Source organism: Terrapene carolina, unplaced genomic scaffold, assembly GCF_002925995.2.
Source record: "Terrapene carolina triunguis isolate 2854851 unplaced genomic scaffold, T_m_triunguis-2.0 Scaffold58, whole genome shotgun sequence".
In the NCBI taxonomy this organism is placed as follows: domain Eukaryota; kingdom Metazoa; phylum Chordata; order Testudines; family Emydidae; genus Terrapene; species Terrapene triunguis.
In genome coordinates this window covers 47183729-47202973 of record NW_020664409.1, presented here as the reverse complement: position 1 = coordinate 47202973, position 19245 = coordinate 47183729, and the positions used below count along the sequence as shown (strand labels likewise).

The 19245-nt window shown below is 44.0% G+C and overlaps 1 protein-coding gene across 1 annotated transcript in view; it reads left to right on the top strand.

The window, feature by feature from the left end:
• Window positions 1-1076: 1076 nt before the first annotated feature.
• Window positions 1077-19245, top strand: part of OPRK1 (opioid receptor kappa 1) — a 34463-nt gene continuing 16294 nt past the window's right edge. Inside the window, exons 1-2 of the mRNA XM_024206176.1 lie at window positions 1077-1140; window positions 1658-1982. Of these exons, the coding sequence (XP_024061944.1) occupies window positions 1717-1982 (266 nt within the window). The 5' untranslated portion in view covers window positions 1077-1140; window positions 1658-1716. The remainder of the gene's footprint in view (window positions 1141-1657; window positions 1983-19245) is intronic.

Below are 19245 nucleotides of genomic sequence, written 5' to 3'. Positions count from 1 at the left end.
GGTATTTAGAGAGAAACATAGTGGAGCTCTCCACCCCCAACTGGGGTCAGATTAATTAAATAGCATCCAGAATGATGTTCAGGATCCAAATACCTGCATGACTGAATATTTTCATCTGATATTCAACTTCTAGGGATTTGGGTTGTGTACTCCCTCTCCCCATATGCTGCTGCTTTGGGATATAGTTTATGGTGGAATCCCTCTAAACACATATCAGGTCCCTGGGGGCTTAGTTTCTGGTGGAATGTAATATTATGGTGTCATGTGACAATGGCAAAGACTCACAAAAGAGCTGCTTTCTTTCAACACTGTACAAGGAAGTTAATGAGAAAAAGAACAAGGATATTTTATCTAAATCTACTGTCTCACTCTCTGCTTCCCTGCTGAGCTTCTGCCTATAACTTTCCCTAGACCCCTCCTAACTGACTTCTTGCTATAGATATAATGAAATATTACACAACTTCCCAATGAGGAACCGTTTGGATCCAGTTTCATGAATCTACATTCTGTCCTCCCCAAAATATATTATGAAACACAATGTGCAAACTTTCCATTAATAGGAAAAAGTCAAAAGGGTTTCATTTGAGATTCCTCTTTTGTCCAGTGTCTTCTAGTTACCAAAATTTGGAATATTCAGTAAGGGAGCAAGTACCATTGCATGAAGGCCTTAAAACTGCCTACGAGGGAAAAAAAGGGAAAGACAACTTGGAAAAGTGTATAGAAATGATACATTCATTTAGTGTAGAACTTACTGTCTGTCTTTCCTTTCAACTTGTCTGCCTGTCAGTGTTTAGACAGAAGTCATGTGAGCTTTTGAGCTGCAGGGACTGAGATAGAGGAGAATGTGTGCGTTAATGCAGAGTGCTGCTGGAGACCTGGCAGAGTGAGACAGACAGAGAGTGTGTGTGAGTGTAAAAGGGGGAAGTGCTGGGAGTTGTAGCAGCAGCAGCTGCTGCCACCTCAGAGCTAAAGACTCGGATTCAGCTCCATCTCCAGCACGTTTTCAGCTCTCCAGAGGCATAGATGCTCCAGGTTCAAAAGTCCTAGAAGATCAGTGACACCTCCAAGAGTTGAAAGGATGCTTCTTTACTACTCCTAAAAGCATTTGGGGACTCTGCTCCTTTTTCAGGACTGAAAGAGGTAATTATTGAAATTTCGTTGATCTCATTTAAAGGAGTCACATCTGAATGTGGAAAAAACTCAGGGCAGAAAGGCACACAATCGTGGTGAAGGGGGTGGATTCCCCACCCCCCCCTTCATTGTAGTCAAGGCAGTAAGAACACCTAGAGGTTAAGACACTGTTTGACTTAAAAAAAATGTGGAGGGAGGGGGAAACCAGAGGAGTGGAACTGAGCTGTTTCTAAATTGTTATGGTCTCTCTTCTGTTTTGTTCCTAATGTGTAATCTCTAAGTGGAGGAAACTTTAGCCATGCATCTCATAGAGCATTTACCAGCACTTACCTCTTATATTAAACAATGACGAGATTTTAAAATATTGCATTTAATTAAATGGGATTTATTTAAACCTCTGCTTATTAAAATATCCCCCCTCCTCACCATTGACCCTCCCATCCCCCCCACACATGATTTTGAAATGCAGGTCTGTTTGAATGGAAAGTTTGCACAGTGTGTTTCATTCTCTCTCTTCTCTTTCAAGCCTATTTGCCTTCTGCTGTCTCCATCCTTGTCCCATCCCCCTCTCTGCTTGTGGTAACAATGGACCCTATGGAGCCCCCCGTGCACATTTTCCGTGAGGAGCCACCCTCCACCTGCTCTCCAGGCCCCTGCCTCCTCCCCAGCAGCAGCAGCTGGCTCCTGGGCTGGGCTGAATATGGCAACAATGCCAGTGGTGGCTTTGAAGACCTGCAGCAGAACCATACCAACATTTCCCCAGCTATCCCCATTATCATCACTGCTGTTTACTCTGTGGTCTTTGTGGTTGGCTTGGTGGGCAACTCTCTGGTCATGTTTGTCATCATAAGGTAAGGGATCTTGGGGAGAACTGTTTGGCTTTTGAGTACCACACTAAGGAGGCTTCAAATGATACCCCTTCGGAAGGGACGTAAGGGAAGGGGTGGGGAGAAAGCTCTTTGGGAGATATAAGGTGCATATCCTAGGAACCATAGGGAAGTGACTGAGCTGAGTCCAAGTGCTAGTTGGTAGCTATTCACATTTTTGACTTTTGCCTGGGAGTACAACTAGAAACCCAAAGGAGAAATGGATTCGAAAGTTATAAATTCTGTAGCCTGTGAGTTGGAGGAGAGGAGGTGCTGCCTGGCTGTGTACTGGAAATGTGTGGATAGAGCCCCCGCAAGGATCAGAAGCAGTTAATGTTATAGAAAACGATGAATTAGTATAAGGAAACTTCTTCTGCAAGGCATCCTTTTCCTGGGCAAGGCACCCTAAAAGAAGGGAATTGTTTATGGTTCCAGTTTGCATTATTGTATTATCATATTATCATATTATCATATTATCTTTTACTGACTTTTTTTTAAGATAAAGACTTTATAAAAATGTGGAAATTCTGAATATAAAGATGGGAGTGCTTTTCCTTTCAATTAGGCTATTATGATAGTTTCCAGGATTAAATGCCATTATTGTTTTTAGGCCTGATAAAATCAAAGTAAGCATTGTTAGGGGTTGCTTTTCATATTCCAAATGACAGGAGAAAAGAGATATTTATTTGCACTAATTGGTGTTCACGCTAAACAGCTCATTTAAATGCACTCATATTTATACTTGTATATTGATGTATATCTTTAATCCCCAGGAAATGATGGGGTGTAACTTTTTCTCTCTATTTTTATAATTTCCCTGTGCAATTACTGTATCAAAGTACGCCATATAGTGCAGCTCAGAAGGTTTATAGCTCAATTCTCTGTGAGTGAAATCACTCAACCGTTTGGTCTTCTGCTTCATAATGTATTTGAATCCTGCAATAAACACTGTGCAGTTCACTTTCTGGAGCATTTTAGTGCTTGAGTAAAATAAGTCCATATATGAAAATTAAGCTGACATAATTCAAAAGGTTCTGGTGAAGAAAACTGGCCTCGTTTGGGTCAAGCAGTTCCAAAATGAGGAAAAAAATGTCAAGATTGACTCAGATTGAAGTTAAGTGGAAGACAATGTAGTTGTTATTTCCAATGTACTTTAGGAGAAACACAATCAGGTGAAGCCCCTTGAAAATAAAAATAAAATCCCTTTAAAAAATCAACACAGTAAATAAGATGCCTGTTTGTCAATGTGAAATAATTAGTTTGCTCCAGGCTGCAAATTTTATACTGCTACCTGTAAATTTTGTCCTTTACATACAATAGAAAATAAAATCCCTAATGTATAGGGAGGACTGAGTCTTTCCCTGACACACCCTCAGTCGTAAGGGGAGAACTTCTTTAAGCTGTCAGTCTAATAGTGACAATTAACGAGATGGGCAGCCAAAATAAACTCAGAGCCTCAACCCTGAAAGCAAGCTAATATGTATTATACTGGTGTGTGTGTATTTCCTCTCTCCCTCTTACTTCTTCCCTCCTGAGATTTTTTTTTTCCTGGCATCCCCTGCTAGTTATGCATTTCTTTCTGTTCTCAACCCCAGCTTTTTTGTTGCTCTTTCCTCTTTGTGTCTCCCCTACCTATATTTCTACATGGAAAAGCCTGAGATTGTTCACAATATCTTTCCCCTTCCCCTCCCCTTATTTTTCTGTGGCAAATGGTTTAAATGTTCTGACATTTAGAATATATAAAATATATAATAAACCCTCATTTGAGATATTCCAATTGGTGTTGCATTGAGTGTCGCTATCTGATTTTTCATAATCCAGTGAAAAATATATTTTATATGTTGCAACAAACTCCTTTTCTCCACAAACACCAGCTCTGTGGGAAGCTTTGGAGAAAGTGGCGTGGGAGAGTCATTTCCCTCTGCCATTTCATTTCTTTATTCTTCTCCTTTCCCTGCTGCCCCTAGTAGTTTCGAGGGGGAGGATGATGACACATTGTTGCTCCTCTTTTTTTTTTTTTACTCCCCAGACATGTGGGGGAATTCATGTGATGTCCCTCACTGCTGTTTCTACTCTACTCCGTACAATCCCTTCAGGCCAATGCTGCTGGTCCCTTCCTAACATCAATACTGTTGCTAGGCATTGATGCTGAGATGGGGAGATTCTGGCTTACTACTTTTTTAGCTCTTCAGGTAATCAGTTGCCTAAAGGAGGCGGGGCTTTAAATAAGACACCAAATGTCATGAGACTCATGATAAGATTGTGAAAGTTGGCAATATTGTATCACATGCAGGAGACCAACAGAAGCATCGGGGGACCTGCGGAAGGGCAGAAGACGTGAGGAGCAGACTAGAGGGCTGCATAAACCAGCTAACATCCAGCCAAAAGCTGCAGAGTAGACAGGTCTGCCCTATTCCTCACCCCTCTTGGAGCTGTTAAAACAGCTTTTTCCTAAACCACACAGAAAAGGAGGTGTCTCTTAAGCTGATTTTCCTGACCCAAAACGACTGACTTAATTGGCTTATGAGCAGACTGGGATGGAACTGAGACTTTGATTCACTAGCTGTCTTCTCCCCCGCCCTTCTAGATGGCCAAATGGGGAAGAATATCTAGTCGAGCTCTCCAGAGAATGTTCATTCTGTTTCATGCAAACTTCTGAGGTTTTGAAATTTGTCTTTGTGCCAATGTGGAACAAAACCAAAACCTTTCAAAAGTTTTAGTGAAGTGGAATTTTGTTTAAAAGTCCATTGTTGGATCAAAAAGTTTGGGTTTTTGATTTGACTTTCTCTCTTTCATGTGCATCCGCCCCAGACCTGAGAAACTTTCTCATTTAAAATTTCATCAAAATGCATCTGTGAAATATTTATTTTTTAATTTTGGCATTTTTCATTAGTAACAACAACAAAAAGACACAGTTTTGTCAAAAAAATTCCAGGCAGCTCTAATATGTAGCCATTGTCCCTGACTTAGACCTGTAGTGTCTGAGCTGACTGGTGGTCTGGATTAGGCCTCTGGTCAGTAAATTCAGACTTTCAAAGACTTCTGCCTGAGCACCAGCTGTTCAGAGGGCTATAGTAACACTGGAGGGAAATGAAGTTTACCTCTCCAGAGCAGGGAAGGGGAGAGAGAGCAAGTCCTCACCTGGGGACTACATCCCCCCATGAGAGAAAAGGGAGGAATGAGAAGAGAACTCTTTAACTGCATCCCCTTGGAGATAGAAGTAGAGAAGAGCCCTACCTCAAGAGACAACAATGAGAAAGGAAAAAAGAACTAAGGGGCAAAGACAGAGTGAGGAGAAAACACCTACCACCTGGGAGATTCTAACTCTGTGGGAAGAGAGTGGGAGAAAGATAAAAGAACCCCTGATGGTGGGGGGAGGAAAGGGGAGAAATGAGAACCCACACCTGCAGGCCCATCACCAGGGAGGATAAAAGAGAGAGCTTCTGTTTTTGTGGTGAAGGGGATTGGGGAAAAGAAAGGGTGGGGGAAAGAAGGAAAAGAGGAGTGAGAGAAAGCAGACATCCAGTGAGGCCCTCATCAATGGGGGAGCCTGTAGAAAAAAGGGGAGAAGAGGTAGGTGGTGAGAATCAATGGGGAGGGAAAGAGGAGTGAATCTCCACTTCAATAGATAAGGAAGGGACAGTGGAGAAAAAGATGGAAGAAAAGGCACTATAGGGAGTAGAACTGGGAACAGGATAAAGATACCCAGGCTTCCTCAATAACACCACATTCAAAGGGGAGGTGTGGGCACGGAATGCACAAAATAAGTGAAGTCCAGTCACTGGTGCCTGAAGGGAAGAAAGGAGGTTGTCTTCTGTGACTGGCCCTGAAGGGAGAGGGCAGCTGGAGAAAAGGAGATGTCTGTGGCAGGCTCTACAAACAGCTAAACCCCAGTTAGACTGCGTGGAGAGACTGGGAATAAGGATCCAGCCTGTGGAGAACCAAATTGAGGGAGGAGCTCTAGGGAGGAAGCCCCAAGAGTCAGTGACTTGGGTAGGAGCTGGGCCAACAGGAAGAAAGTACAGAGAATCAGTACTTGGTCTACACTACGAGTTTAGTTCGAATTTAGCAGCATTAAATCGAATTAACCCTGCACCTGTCCACACAACGAAGCCATTTACTTCGACATAAAGGGCTCTTAAAATCGATTTCTGTGCTCCTCCCCGACGAGAGGAGTAGCGCTGAAATCCACATTGCCATTTCGAATTAGGGTTAGTGTGGCTGCAATTCGACGGTATTGGCCTCCGGGAGCTATCCCACAGTGCACCATTGCGACTGCTCTGGACAGCAATCTGAACTCGGATGCACTGGCCAGGTAGGCAGGAAAAGCCCCGCGAACTTTTGAATTTCATTTCCTGTTTGCCCAGCATGGAGTGCTGATCAGCACAGGTGACCATGCAGTCCCGGAATCAAAAAAGAGCTCCAGCATGGACCGATCGGGAAATACTGAATCTGATCTCTGTATGGGGAGATGAATCTGTTCTATCAGAACTCCGTTCCAAAAGATGAAATGCCAAAACATTTGAAAAAATCTCCAAGGCCATGCTGGACAGAGGCCACAACAGGGACTCAACACAGTGCTGCGTGAAACTTAAGGAGCAGAGACAAGCGTACCAGAAAGCCAAAGAATCAAATGGACGCTCACGGAGGGAGGGAGGGGCGACTGACGACTGTAGCTATCCCACAGTTCCCGCACTCTCCGAAAACCATTTGAATTCTCGGTTGAGCTCCCAGTGCCTGAAGGGTCAAAAACATAGTCGCGGGTGGTTCAGGTTATATGTCGTCAGCCCCGCCCCCCGTGAAAGCAAAGGGAAAAAAATTGTTTCTTGCCTTTTTTCACTGTCACTGTATGTCTACTGGATGTTGCTGGCAGACGTGATGCTGCAGCGCTACACAGCAGCATCCCCTTGCCTTGCCTTGCGGACGGCAGACAGTGCAGTATGACTGGTAACCATCATCGTTGTCCCATGGGTGCTCCTGGCAGGCCTCAGTGAGGTCGGTCGGGGGCGCATGGACAAAAAAGGGAATGACTCCAGGTCATTCTCTTCTTTAAGTTTTGTGTAATGGAGATTCAGTCCTGCCTGGAATATCATGCCAGCTGGAGGCTTCTGCCTCAGGCTGCTCTCCCAGTTGGCAGCACCGCGCGGTCGCACCTACCCCAGCCTACCCCTTGCTCCCAGGGCTCACAATCAGATACTTTTTGCTGCAAATAAAAAAATAAAGCTGCCGTTTAGAACTGTCCCCCAACATACATATCCTGGGACATTTTGTATTTTACCAGTGTCAACCAAAGGCCCACACACAAATGGAGATTCAGTCCTGCCTGTGCTTCTATCCTAGTGCTTATCACAGATTCCCATTTTCACCATAGGCTGAGCAAGTGCAGAATGGTGGTTCACTCGACTTCGCTGTAAGCCAACCGCCCTCCCCTCCCCTCCCCCCTTTGATCTCTGCTTGCAGAGGCAATAAAGTCAGTGTTGTTTCAAATTCATGCATTCTTTATTACTTCACCACACAAAAGGGGGGATAACTGCCAAGGTAACCCGGGAGGGGTGGGGGAAGAGGGAAGCAACGGGTGGGCTTGTTGTAGGGGCACCCCCTAGAATGGCATGCAGATCATCATTTCTGCAGGATGTCTGGGGCTCTGACCCGGAGCGGCCGTTTGCCTCTCTGGTTCTTTAGTAGGCTTGCCTGATATTCTAGGCAGGACTGACTCTCCATTAGACAAAACTTAAAGAAGAGAAAGACCTGGGGAGTCATTCCCATTTTTGTCCAGGCGCCCCCAACCGACCTCACTGAGGCCGGCCAGGAGCACCCATGACAGCAGCAGACGGTACAGTATGACTGGTAACCGTCTTTGCCAACTTGCAAAGGCAAGGGGATGCTGCTGTGTAGCGCTGCAGTACCGCGTCTGTCAGCAGCATCCAGTAGACATACGGTGACAGTGAAAAAAGGCTGAACGGGCTCCATGGTTGCCATGCTATGGCGTCTGCCCGGGCAATCCAGGGAAAAGGGCGCGAAATGATTGTCTGTCATTGCTTTCACGGAGGGAGGATTGACTGACGACATTTACCCATAACCACCCGCGACAAATTTTTGGCCCCATCAGGCATTGGCATATCAACCCAGAATTCCAATGGGTGGGGGAGACTGCGGGAACTATGGGATAGCTACCCACAGTGCAACACTCCGGAAGTCGACGCTAGCCTCGGTACATGGACGCACACCGCCGAATTAATGTGCTTAGTGTGGCCGCATGCACTCGACTTTATACAATCGAATGCCAAAAATCGAATTCTGTAAATTTGGAGTAATCCCGTAGTGTAGACATACCCTATGAGAAAGCAGGGTAGAAGAGTAGCTCAGGAAGGGTGGAAGACTCATTTCTTTTACATTTCCTTTGGGACTATTGTTTAAATTTATCAGCACCATGTTCTGAGAGAGATGATGGGCAAGGTGTTCTGGGGAGGCTGACCCTGCCACAGAGGCCGTATCAGAGCCTAGATAGCAGAGTAAAGAGAGACCCTTCACCACCATTGTAGGACTCTATATCCTACTGGTGGGAGGTTAGAAGTGGGAGAATGCCAACTCAGCCATAGAAGTGAGGTAGAAGATAGAAGATAGAAGAGGGAGCAAGAAGTCAGTGGTACTAGTGGAGAAGTGTGGCCTGGTGGATTGGGACTCCAGAGTCGAGCTGGGTGAAATTTTTCGACAAATACTGTAGTTTGTTAGTTGAAAAATGAACTTTTGGGTCAACTAAATCTATTAGTGAATTCATGCTGAGTTTGCTGATTAATTTCAATTGAAGTTGAAATGGTCAAAATATTTCAGTAATGTTGAACCAAAACATTTCCTTTCAACCCAAACGTTTCCTTTTTACTTTCATTTTGACAAAAACAAAGGAAAGGATTCATAAAACGACTGAGGCAGAGGAAGCAACTGCTCTCCCCTTATACACTTTAGCCTTGTCCCTTATAAATTTAGGGGTATGTAGCTGGGTTGTGGGAGATCCAGGTTCAATTCCCTCTTCTGCCTGATGAGACAGAAGGATTTGAATGTGGGTCTCCTACATTGCAGAAGAATGCCTTAACCACCGGCCTATAGGATATTCTGACATGGGGATTTCTCAATCTCTCCTCTTGAAGCTGTTCTGCTTTTTATAAATGATTAGTCACTGGAGCAGGGATTTAAACTGGGATCTTCCAAATCCCAGGTGAGTGCCCTAACCACTGGGCTAAAGTTTGAGGGAGTGGGTGGCACCATCACCGCCTCTCCTTCCTCCAGTCGTTTTATGAATCATTTCCGTGGCTTTTGTCAGAATGCCTGAGGGTGAAACTACATGAAATGTTTCCTTTTAACATTACCAAAAGATTTTGTTTTGACTCAAAACTTTTCAATTTGTTGAAAAATGTCATTTTTGGTATGACCCAAAATTAAACTTTTGTTGATTTTTTTTTAATTGCCAGTAAACTGGAAAATCCATTATCGGCCCATCTCTACTCTGGAGACCTGGTTCCTATTTCTGGCTCTGCCACTGACCTGGATCCTCAGCAAGTCATTTCACCTCCTTTTGCCTCAGTTTCCCCACCCATAAAAGGGTTCTAATATTTATCTCCCGTGTAAAGTGTTTTGATATCAATGGATGAAAAGTGCTATATAGAATCTTGGTGGTATTATAAATTGTTGGGGTTCCTTCGAGAACTCTTCCACCCAGCTGCCCGAGAACTCAGTTCAACTCCACTCTTCTCACTCAGAATCATTTATCAGGCGTACAGCTAATACAGCAACACAGCTTTTGGCATACAGCAAAGCTATGCTGAATTGATTAGACTCAAGCACAGGGGGTGGGTATCAGGTGTACCACACATCCAAAGTTACACAGAAAACATCTTCCTATATATGTATTTACACATTACCTGACATATACTATACATTGCATCACACGTTTTGGGATTGACTTGGTTACTTTATAGAAAAGAATTCCTGTACCGCACGCTCTGTCCACGTACAACTTAGTTTTTAACCTCATCAGAAACTTTTCTGACTGGCAGTTTCAGCTGGTGTTTCATTTATTTTTTCCTTTAACTTAGCACTACAATTTATTACCTCCCTTTTCTGTGCCCAGGTTACATCCCTACTAGTACATCGAGAAGCTGTTGAGCCCTATTTCCTTTTAAGGGATTTTAATTAAATTATTCAGAGTTAAACAATTTAAATCAGATTGTCCCTGTGCCTGTAGCAGCCGGCATAACTGATCATTTACAAACATGTTCATTGGGAAGGGCCCATTTCCTTTAGAAGGGTGGTAAACTCTTTGTGGGGGGAAAAACATAGTGGTGGTAGCTGTCATCACTTAAACTCCTTTTTGCATCATCTGTTTGGTTACTAAGGATTTTACCTGGTGTGACAGCACCAAGTTATATTGCTGTAACTGGGTTTCATTATCAAACCAACCATTCTCTTTCTTAAAAAAACCCAACACAGTCAACATCCTCTTTAACACTTTATTACTTGTACTACCCCCAACTATCTAGTCCCCTCCGAGCTCTGCAGTGTCAATTTGTGCAAAAGCTCCTTTTAACTCTTTACTCTTTTCCTTCAAATCACTTATTTTTCAAAGTGACACATTTCTCAGCTGATTATTTTCAGTGTCTCTGAACTTATCTTTTATGGTTTTTTGCACTTATCCCTTAACTTAATACTCTTTGCCTGAAAAGCTGTACTCACTAAATACAGTCCTTGAAGGATGGCTGCTTTTTACTTTGGATTTATGCAAAAAGGTAATAGACACTGTTTTCTCTCTGTCCCCTCTGGAATCTTTTCCATTTAGTCTATTTCCTCCTCTACAACTCTGATTTCTTCTTTGTGCTTTTTTGTGTTCACCCTTCTGGGTAGCACATTTCATTTGTAAAGTTTTAGCCACCAGAAATAATCTTTGTAAAATTGCTGTTGCATCGATCTGGACTCAGGATTCAAAACAAAACAAAACAAACAAAAAAACTAGATACTATTTTTCCATGGCTGCCAATGGGTCCTATCTTTTGAAAATTTCAGTGGCACCCAACAGACCTTTGCTGTGCTCTGCAAATAATTTATTTATTTATGGCATTCAACGGAGCTCTGCTGTGCTCTGCTAAGCATTCTTTTTTTGTTTAATCTAATACCACTCTCTGGATTTCCTTTTTCACCCGAATACTTCTCTAGGGTTTACCCTTAGATTTAACTCACTTCTTCAGCGTGGGGCCTCATATTTAAACCTTTAAACCCTTCCAATGCCATTTCCCTTAATGCTAGGTTGCAACCCTCACACTAAGGGATGTATACATTACCTGCTCCAGATGAGGGGATCTGAGTCAGTGTACCATGGTGTTGGGGTTCCCCCGAGTCCTCTTGCACTCAGTTGTCCAAGAACTCCATTTTAGTCCAGTCTCTTCACTTAGATTCCTTTATTTAGCATACAGCAAAGCTACACTGACTGGCTTAGACTCAAGCATGGGGGGAGGGGTGTAGGGCATACCACACATTCACAGTTAAACAGAAAATCTCTTCCTTTATATACGTTTACACACATTACATTGCATTTACTATACATTGCATTACATATTTTGGGATTGGCTTGGTTACTTTGCAGAAACCAATCCCTTTACAGCATGCTCTGCCCAAACACTGTCCATACACGATTTACTTTTCACCTCATCTTACATTCCAGGCCTTTTTTGTCCACTGTTATCTTGCCCATTGTGAATGATTCCATGGGTGTTCCCCCTTATCTTAGGTAGTACAGACATTGTTTCCAATCTACTGATCCATTTAACCTTCCTGATACGGTCTCCCAAGAAATGAGGCTTCACCCATGTCCAATTACTCATGTCAGGCCAGGCCTACATAAATCACTTGAGCAATGTTTATATTACATTACAAGTGTCTATATTACATTTCTACAGCAAACCATTTTTGAGCTATGACAACATCAAAGACCTTATAATATGCTTCTAAAAGGGAAAAACACATTTTTAAAATTTCATATGCAAACAGGCCTTGTCCCTTTCCACCAAAACTTTTCCTGCCTCCTGCAAATTCGACTCTGACTAGGGACTTCACAGGAAAAATTTCAGGCAAAACGGTGCTTTCTTGAGACAGCTAGAGGAGATGAAAAGGCGTATTTGTAATGGAAACTGAGTTACAACTTTAATTATGGAATTGCTATCACAGTGTTGTACACAGCCACCATGGGAGCTATGTGTCTGTTGTTTCACTCATTCTGGATTCACCTCTTCAATGTGCTCTGTCTTGATTGCCCCAGGAGGTCACCTACTCGGAAGAACTGCTGTCATCAAACTCCAAGACAGCCAATCCTGTATTTCTTTGAAAATTATTTCGCAAGCCTCCAGTGGTCTGAATAATTCTCTAGGATTAAAAACAGTTTTAATAACAGGCAGTGTCATAGCTATGTGCGTTCATTCCTAAGGGAAAAGAGGAGCTTGTACGGCTCTGGTTTGTCTAATGTCTTAGGGGAAAAAAAGCATCATTGAATTTAATGGCATCCTGTGTTACAGGAATACTCTATTAAGAAATGTCATAATGTAGTCAACTCTTTCTCAGATTACTTTTATGTGCTACTGCTATAAAGATATTCTTTGTCCCTTATCAGTCTCTTACTACTTTTTTGTACTTTCATTAACCTGCGTGCCCCCCACCCCCAAATGTTTCTCCATGCCTCCTGGGGGGGTACGGGCATGCCCCACAGTTTGGGGACCACTGTCCTCGGAGGTGGTGCTATTAATCCCATTTTACAGATGGGGAATTGGGGCCCAGAGAAGCTAAATTACTTGCTTAAGGGCACACAGAATGTCTATGATGGAGCAGGGACTTGAGCCAAGTCTCCCACATCCTAGTTTAATGATCTAACCTCTGCCTCCTTGGTGGATCTGGGTGACACTTGGACTTCCAGTTTGGAAAGCCAGTATTTTGAAATTAATTCCGCATTGGAAAGAAAACAAGCATTTTGGAATTTTTCCATTAAAAAAAATAAAAAAATATCAGTTCTAGGTCAACTGAAACATTCCATTTTGATGAAATTTAAATGTTTTCTTCCAATTTTGTCTTTTAAAATTGTTTTATTTTATTATAATTTATGACAGAATATAAAATTTGAAACAAAAATCATTTTGAAATGAAAAATCAAGATGTTCCATTCCAACAAGGTCAACCTATTGAAATGTTTAGTTTCAACTTTTTATACATCAAATTTTGTTGAAATTGACATGTTGCCATGGAAAGTTTAGATATTAGGTGAAATGACACTTTCTGATAGAAATTTTTTCTGCTGGACAATTTTTGACCAGCTCTACTCCTTGGCAAGTTACTTAGCCCCTCTGTGTCTCAGTTTTCCCATCTATAAAATGGGGATAATTCTTATTTATTTACCTAACTGGTGTACAGCCCATTGCCTTATTGTTTCAAACAAAGCTAACACCACATTTACTAGCACTCTCATTTGTTGAGTTGGAAAGGTGCCTTCCCAACAAACACGTGCATCAGACATGAGTGTACCAACTGAGTTAGCTTTGAGAGAAGAAACTTGGGCAAGGAAAAAGACTTTAATTCTTAGGATATATACATTGAGTGAGGATGGGAAAGGGAGGTCTTTGACAAAAGTTGATTTCTGCACATAAAGAAAATGATTTAAAAAGGAAAGGAGGGAGAGAGCAAAAAGAGGCACAATGGATCTTTATGGCCCTGCTGGGAAGCCTTGTTTACTGCTCTAACCATCAAGTTTGGAATATTCTTCCTGGAGCCACAGGCTCAAATCTAGTCAGGTTCAGCCTTTCATTCTCGGGGGAAGGTAAAATGAGTTCCATACAGTTTACTATTTGGACCGTTCAGACAGGTCAATATACCTCCTCTCCCCACCAACGATGCCCACGTTCCCAATACTTAAACATACCCCTTTCCCAGCACTCCACTCCAAAGGTGTGAAGCTTCTGGTGTACATTTTAACTCTCTCAGGGGCATGCACCAGTGTGAAGCAATCAACACATACACACACACTTTGACAGCCTAACATCCTTTTATATTTATTTATATATATTTATATATGCATTTTATATTTAATCATGAATAGTACAGGGAGAGTACAGAACACACAAAACAGTAAACCATCCTAAATGCAATGTCCCTCACTAGCTCACCCTTTCCTTGGGGGAATCGCCTGTGTTCTGTCAGTTAGGCAGGCAGGCAGGGTCCTCTGCCCCTTGCCTACTCCCTGCAGCAGCCTCCCTTGTCTTAATTTGGTGCAAAATGGCTCTCCCCCAGTTCCCTCTGTGAGTCCCTTTATAGACGCCTCCTGAGGTCACCTGCTTCTTCAGTTCTGCGATTTGGTACTTTTTTCATTACTTCCAACCTGTTCCCCACCTTCAGAGCAGAGGAGGAGGTGTCTTGTGCTATGTACAGCAAACCTATGGTCCAAAGGTGCTCTACTTTGTTCAGTGCTGATTGCTCACTATTGTCTCTGGCCCGGCAGAGACGTGACACAAACCTGCTAGCAGGGTGGATCCACATACATGACAGGCTTTCCTTTACACAGTAATTTCATGACACAATTCATATAACCATTTCCAATTCAGAAGTTGTGCAGACAGAATCCCCAATTTGTCACAGCACATGCTGCGGGATTCTCAAAACCTAGCCATACAACTAGGCTGGTAGATAGGAGCATAAATATCTATATGTAGTTTTGAGTGGGAATTTTCAAAGGTCCTTTTAAGTGTCTATTCTTAAAAATCTGACTACATAGGTAAGTGCACAGACAATGGGAGCTTCAGGTGCTCAGCACCTCTGAAAAGCAGGCCCTAGTTATCTCAAGTTGGATACAAGAGCTGGCATTGAAAACTGTGGCTTAAGTTACCAATCACATAGTTAAGTGCACAGACATTGAAGGCTAGTTTGGTCAGAAGCTGAGGGTACAGGAACAAGTGCCTGACAAGTTAATGGTGGGGTAGTTTGGTGGCACTCTATTTCACTGCATAACTTACAGCTGAGTTTCCTGCTGCATGGAGGCGCTACAAAATTAACTATGCCTTCCTCTGTGTCACATGGTTTGTTGCATGTGTAGGAAAATGTCCACAGTTTACTTTTCTTAATTCTTATATGTTTAATCAGAAATGCTTAATGTCTTCGAAGCATTTTCTCCCAAATCTTGTGGAAGAGCTGCAGAAGACACCCCGAATCTGCTCTTGGATCAAGCACTCTTGGACAATGGTGAGCACCCTATCTATTATTACATTCCTGACCTTTGCTAAATGATTTGTATTGACAGTGGGAAAGAGGGGGCATTGCATGTTGTTTGCTAGGCAGGTCATACAGTGATACACATTATGTTGCCTTGCAGGTTGAGAGAGACAAAAAAAATCTTCATTTCCCCTGAAGTCATCAGTGCATTCCTCATCATAACAGTGATGTTCTTCAATAACTTTTATGGAAGATCTGCAAAATATTCACTGGAACTATTCAAAAGAATATGTCCTGGGGTTATCACCACTTGGAGAGGGATAGTGTCATGTGGTGGGGGCAGACAATACCAGGAACTGGCAAGTAATGTCAGCACTCATCTGGAGGATTTGCTCCTGAAAATATTTGCTCCTTTAATACCAGAAGTTTGGAGACATTTCAAAATCAGGATCAATGATCTGCCACTCAGTAGCTGATTCACTTTCCCCCTTCTTCCTTCCTCTTTCATCTATCCCACCTTGTCTTCAGCTGTCAGGGAAAACACCAGATTCCATGTAAGCAGCTGATTGAGACTGTTCTACATAGCTGCTTCCATGGGTCTTGCCCATGGACAGATATCTCATAAAGTCCAACTTTTCTTTCTTAAATGAATTGTTTGTGAAGAACCATTCCTGGATGGAATCCCCTTTCTATATGCACTGGAATGATGTGGTAATAATAGAATCATGCCGGGAAGAGTCACCAAGCTCTGTTGGAGAAAGTTTTCCTCCAAATCTTGTTGAATATTGGAGGAAACCTGTCTCATGAAGTATATGCAAGATTATGTATAGTCCCAGCAACATACCGGCTAAACAAGGTAAGGCTAAATATTTACCACTTCATCTACTTAGTCTTTTGGCTCCTTTTCTGTTATAGTGAGGCTCAGTTGCCTCCCTCCGAGCGGGAGAGGGGGAAACCATTACATGCCCTTTGGAGGGCGGAGCTTAGATCGCCCTGCCCCCCTCACAGGAAGTACTGGGGCATGGCCGGAAGTATAAGAGGCCAGTCCTGCAGCACAGTTGGGGGAGAGCCTGCGAAGGACACTCTGCCTGTTCTCCCGCGACCCCGAGAGGAACCTGCACCTGGTTATTCCCGATTTCCCAGACGCTGACGAGGACCTGCCTGGAGTACCTACTGCCGTATATCCCGAGGAGCCGGAAGAGGCCTGGAGGCCACAGGTACTAAACCCCGGGGAGGCAGGAAGTGGCCCTGGGGCAGCCCTGGAGCAGCTGGCTGCAGAACCAGGGGTGGCTCAGTCGGTGTGTTGTGGCTGGATCCCCGCTGACGCAGAGACAGCCAATCCTGCTCCTGCCAGGGCCCTGGGCTGGGACACGGTGGAGTAGGGTGGGACTGCGTCCCCCTGCCAACCCCACCCCAGGGTGGCTGATCCCCCTACACTGTGCAAGGAGGTTCTAGCTCTGAAGAGGAGCCTCCCTTACCAGTAGCCCTGAGAGACTGTTTGTTTGCTGGCTGCCTGAGCTCCGCCCCAGCTAAAGCCAGCCCTGAGAGACTGTTCTGCTTGTTGGCAACCTGAGCCTACTCAAATCCAGGCCCCAGCTCACCTGTAGACTGTTTTGGTTTGTTGGCTGCCTGAGCTCTGCCTGGGCCAAAGCCAGCCCTGAGAGATGGTGTTTAAGGGCTGACTACTTGAGCTATCCAAGCCCAGGCTAAAGCCTGACAGGGATTGTTAATCACCCAGCCCTGTTGAGGGCTCTTGGCTGTCTTGCAGACTCTGGTCCTGGCCAGACAGGGCCAGCCTGAGTGGCCTCCTTCCGAGTGGGAGAGTGAGGAACCATTACATAGTCCCATCTTGACTGTGTCAAGTAATTTCTGGTTCAGGCCAAACCCAGTGAGGCTGCAGTTCTTGGCTGATAACTGCATTCCACACAGAATCATGTGAGAGAGAGGCAGATTCAGTGTTTTCTCTGAAAAGATTTTACTATATCCTCTGATGAGACTGGGGAGGGAGTTGCAATGTAGAGTTGCAGTCTCAAATAGAGGAAGGGGGTCCTAGAAGGTCTGTACTAATCAGGAATAAAAATGGGAAATGACAACATCATATTCTAAACACAGACATCAGTTCCTGGCCCAGCTAAGTCTTCTTTGTGCTGTTTGGCATGAAAGAGTGCTGGGGAGGAAAGGGGAGATGGCCAGAACATCATGAGTTCTGGCAAACATGTAAGGCCATAGGAAGGCATTATAAGTCTGCACAAATTAGAGCAGTCCTGGGGCTGCTCAAGCTTGTGTGGGGCCAAATTGTCCCCCAGCATCCTCAAGGATGGGGAGGATGTGAAGGTCCTGTACATCCACCATTGCCCTCCTCACATCTATGCCAAGTAGAGCTTAGCCAAGCCCCAGACAGTTTAAATGCGCTCACCGAACTATGCTTTCAAACCCTACTTGATTCGTCAGAAAGTCTTCACCATAATGACTGCTAAGGGCATTTCAGGCAGGAAGGGCATCCACCAGTGCTGGTTCATGGTATGTGACAGAGAGAGTGTGTGTGTGCAGGTGAATTTCCTCACCCAAGGCAGGATTTTTTAAATCTCTCAGTTGATGATCAGTGAATATGAGAATCAGCTGCTGTTGAGATGTCAGGACCTCCTTCTAGAGGTAGTCCCAGAATAACTGGTTTGTCAAACACTGTCCAGAAGGGGAAGGCTAATTAGTCTCCAGAGAAGATCTGAGTTTGGCCCAAATGATCCAAGAGTGCTATGTCTGCCCTGAAGTGTCCCATAAGGAAAGATTGTGCTTGATGCAGTGAATGCTATGGGAGATAACTGGAGAGGTATGGAGGCTATTAAGAAGTGGGTGGTATGCAACAATGAGGTGAGGAAGATAGAGGAATGCATAGAGGCCAGAGGTAGATCCCACGTGATCTCTCTCAAGTGGAGACACTAGAGCTGTACCCCACCCAGACCATCATCAGGCTATGGGGCCTTGAGACCACCCTAATGAACCAGCTCTTCCCAGATAAATACACATGGAAATGTAAGTCATATAGTGTGATTTTTATTTCTCACAACTTCTGAGATGTATAGCGTCTTATGCTTACTACTCTGAATGTTCCCTGATACCCCAGTGAGCATTAACGGAATGCCTATTTAAGATGCAACTCCCACTGTGACGTTCCCCTGGTGTTATCTGTACCAGTGATCTGCTAGGTCACTCTAATCCTTGAATCTGGGAGACAGCCTTACCCTGCTCTGCTGTGAGAACTCCCACTCCTGGGCTGTTCACGCACAGCCTCTGGCATGTAAGCTGCTCCCAGCTATGTGAGTGAGCATTTTTGGCCAGCCGCTGCTTGGATTGTGCAACCGAATGACACTAGCCAATATCTCCGGTCCCAGACTCAACCCTAGGAACCTCTGTCTTGCAGTATCCAGTTGTGCCCGCTGGACACTGCAAGCTTATATGAGTTCGACAATTTAACAAAGAAATTGATATGTACCAGGCTTGTTAACCCACGGGGAGTCTCTGACATGCTTCAAACCAAATGCACTGCTTCAGGTAGAATAAACAAACAAATTTATTTACTACAAAAGATAGATTTTAAGTGATTATAAGTCAAAGCACAACAAGTCGGAGTTGGTCAAATGAAATAAAAGCAAAATGCTTTCTAAGCTGATCTTAACACTTTCAATGCCCTTACAAACTTAGATGTTTCTCACCACAGGCTGGCTGGCTTTCCCAGGCTTTCCCCTTGATCAGCGCTTCAGTCGCTTGGTGGTGGTGTCTGTAGATGGAGGTGGAAGAGAGAGGAAGAGCATGGCAAACGTCTCTCCCTTTTATCATGTTCTTTCTTCCCTCTTGGCTTTGGGGGGAGTCAGGTGAGCATTACCTCCTCGTGGTCCCAAACTGACCAAGGGAAGGGGGATGACTCACTCGAAAGTCCAACAGCTCCTTTGTTGCTGCCTAGGCCAGTGTCCTTTGTTCCTATGAGGCTGGGCTGGGTTTGTCCCATACATGCCCTGATGAG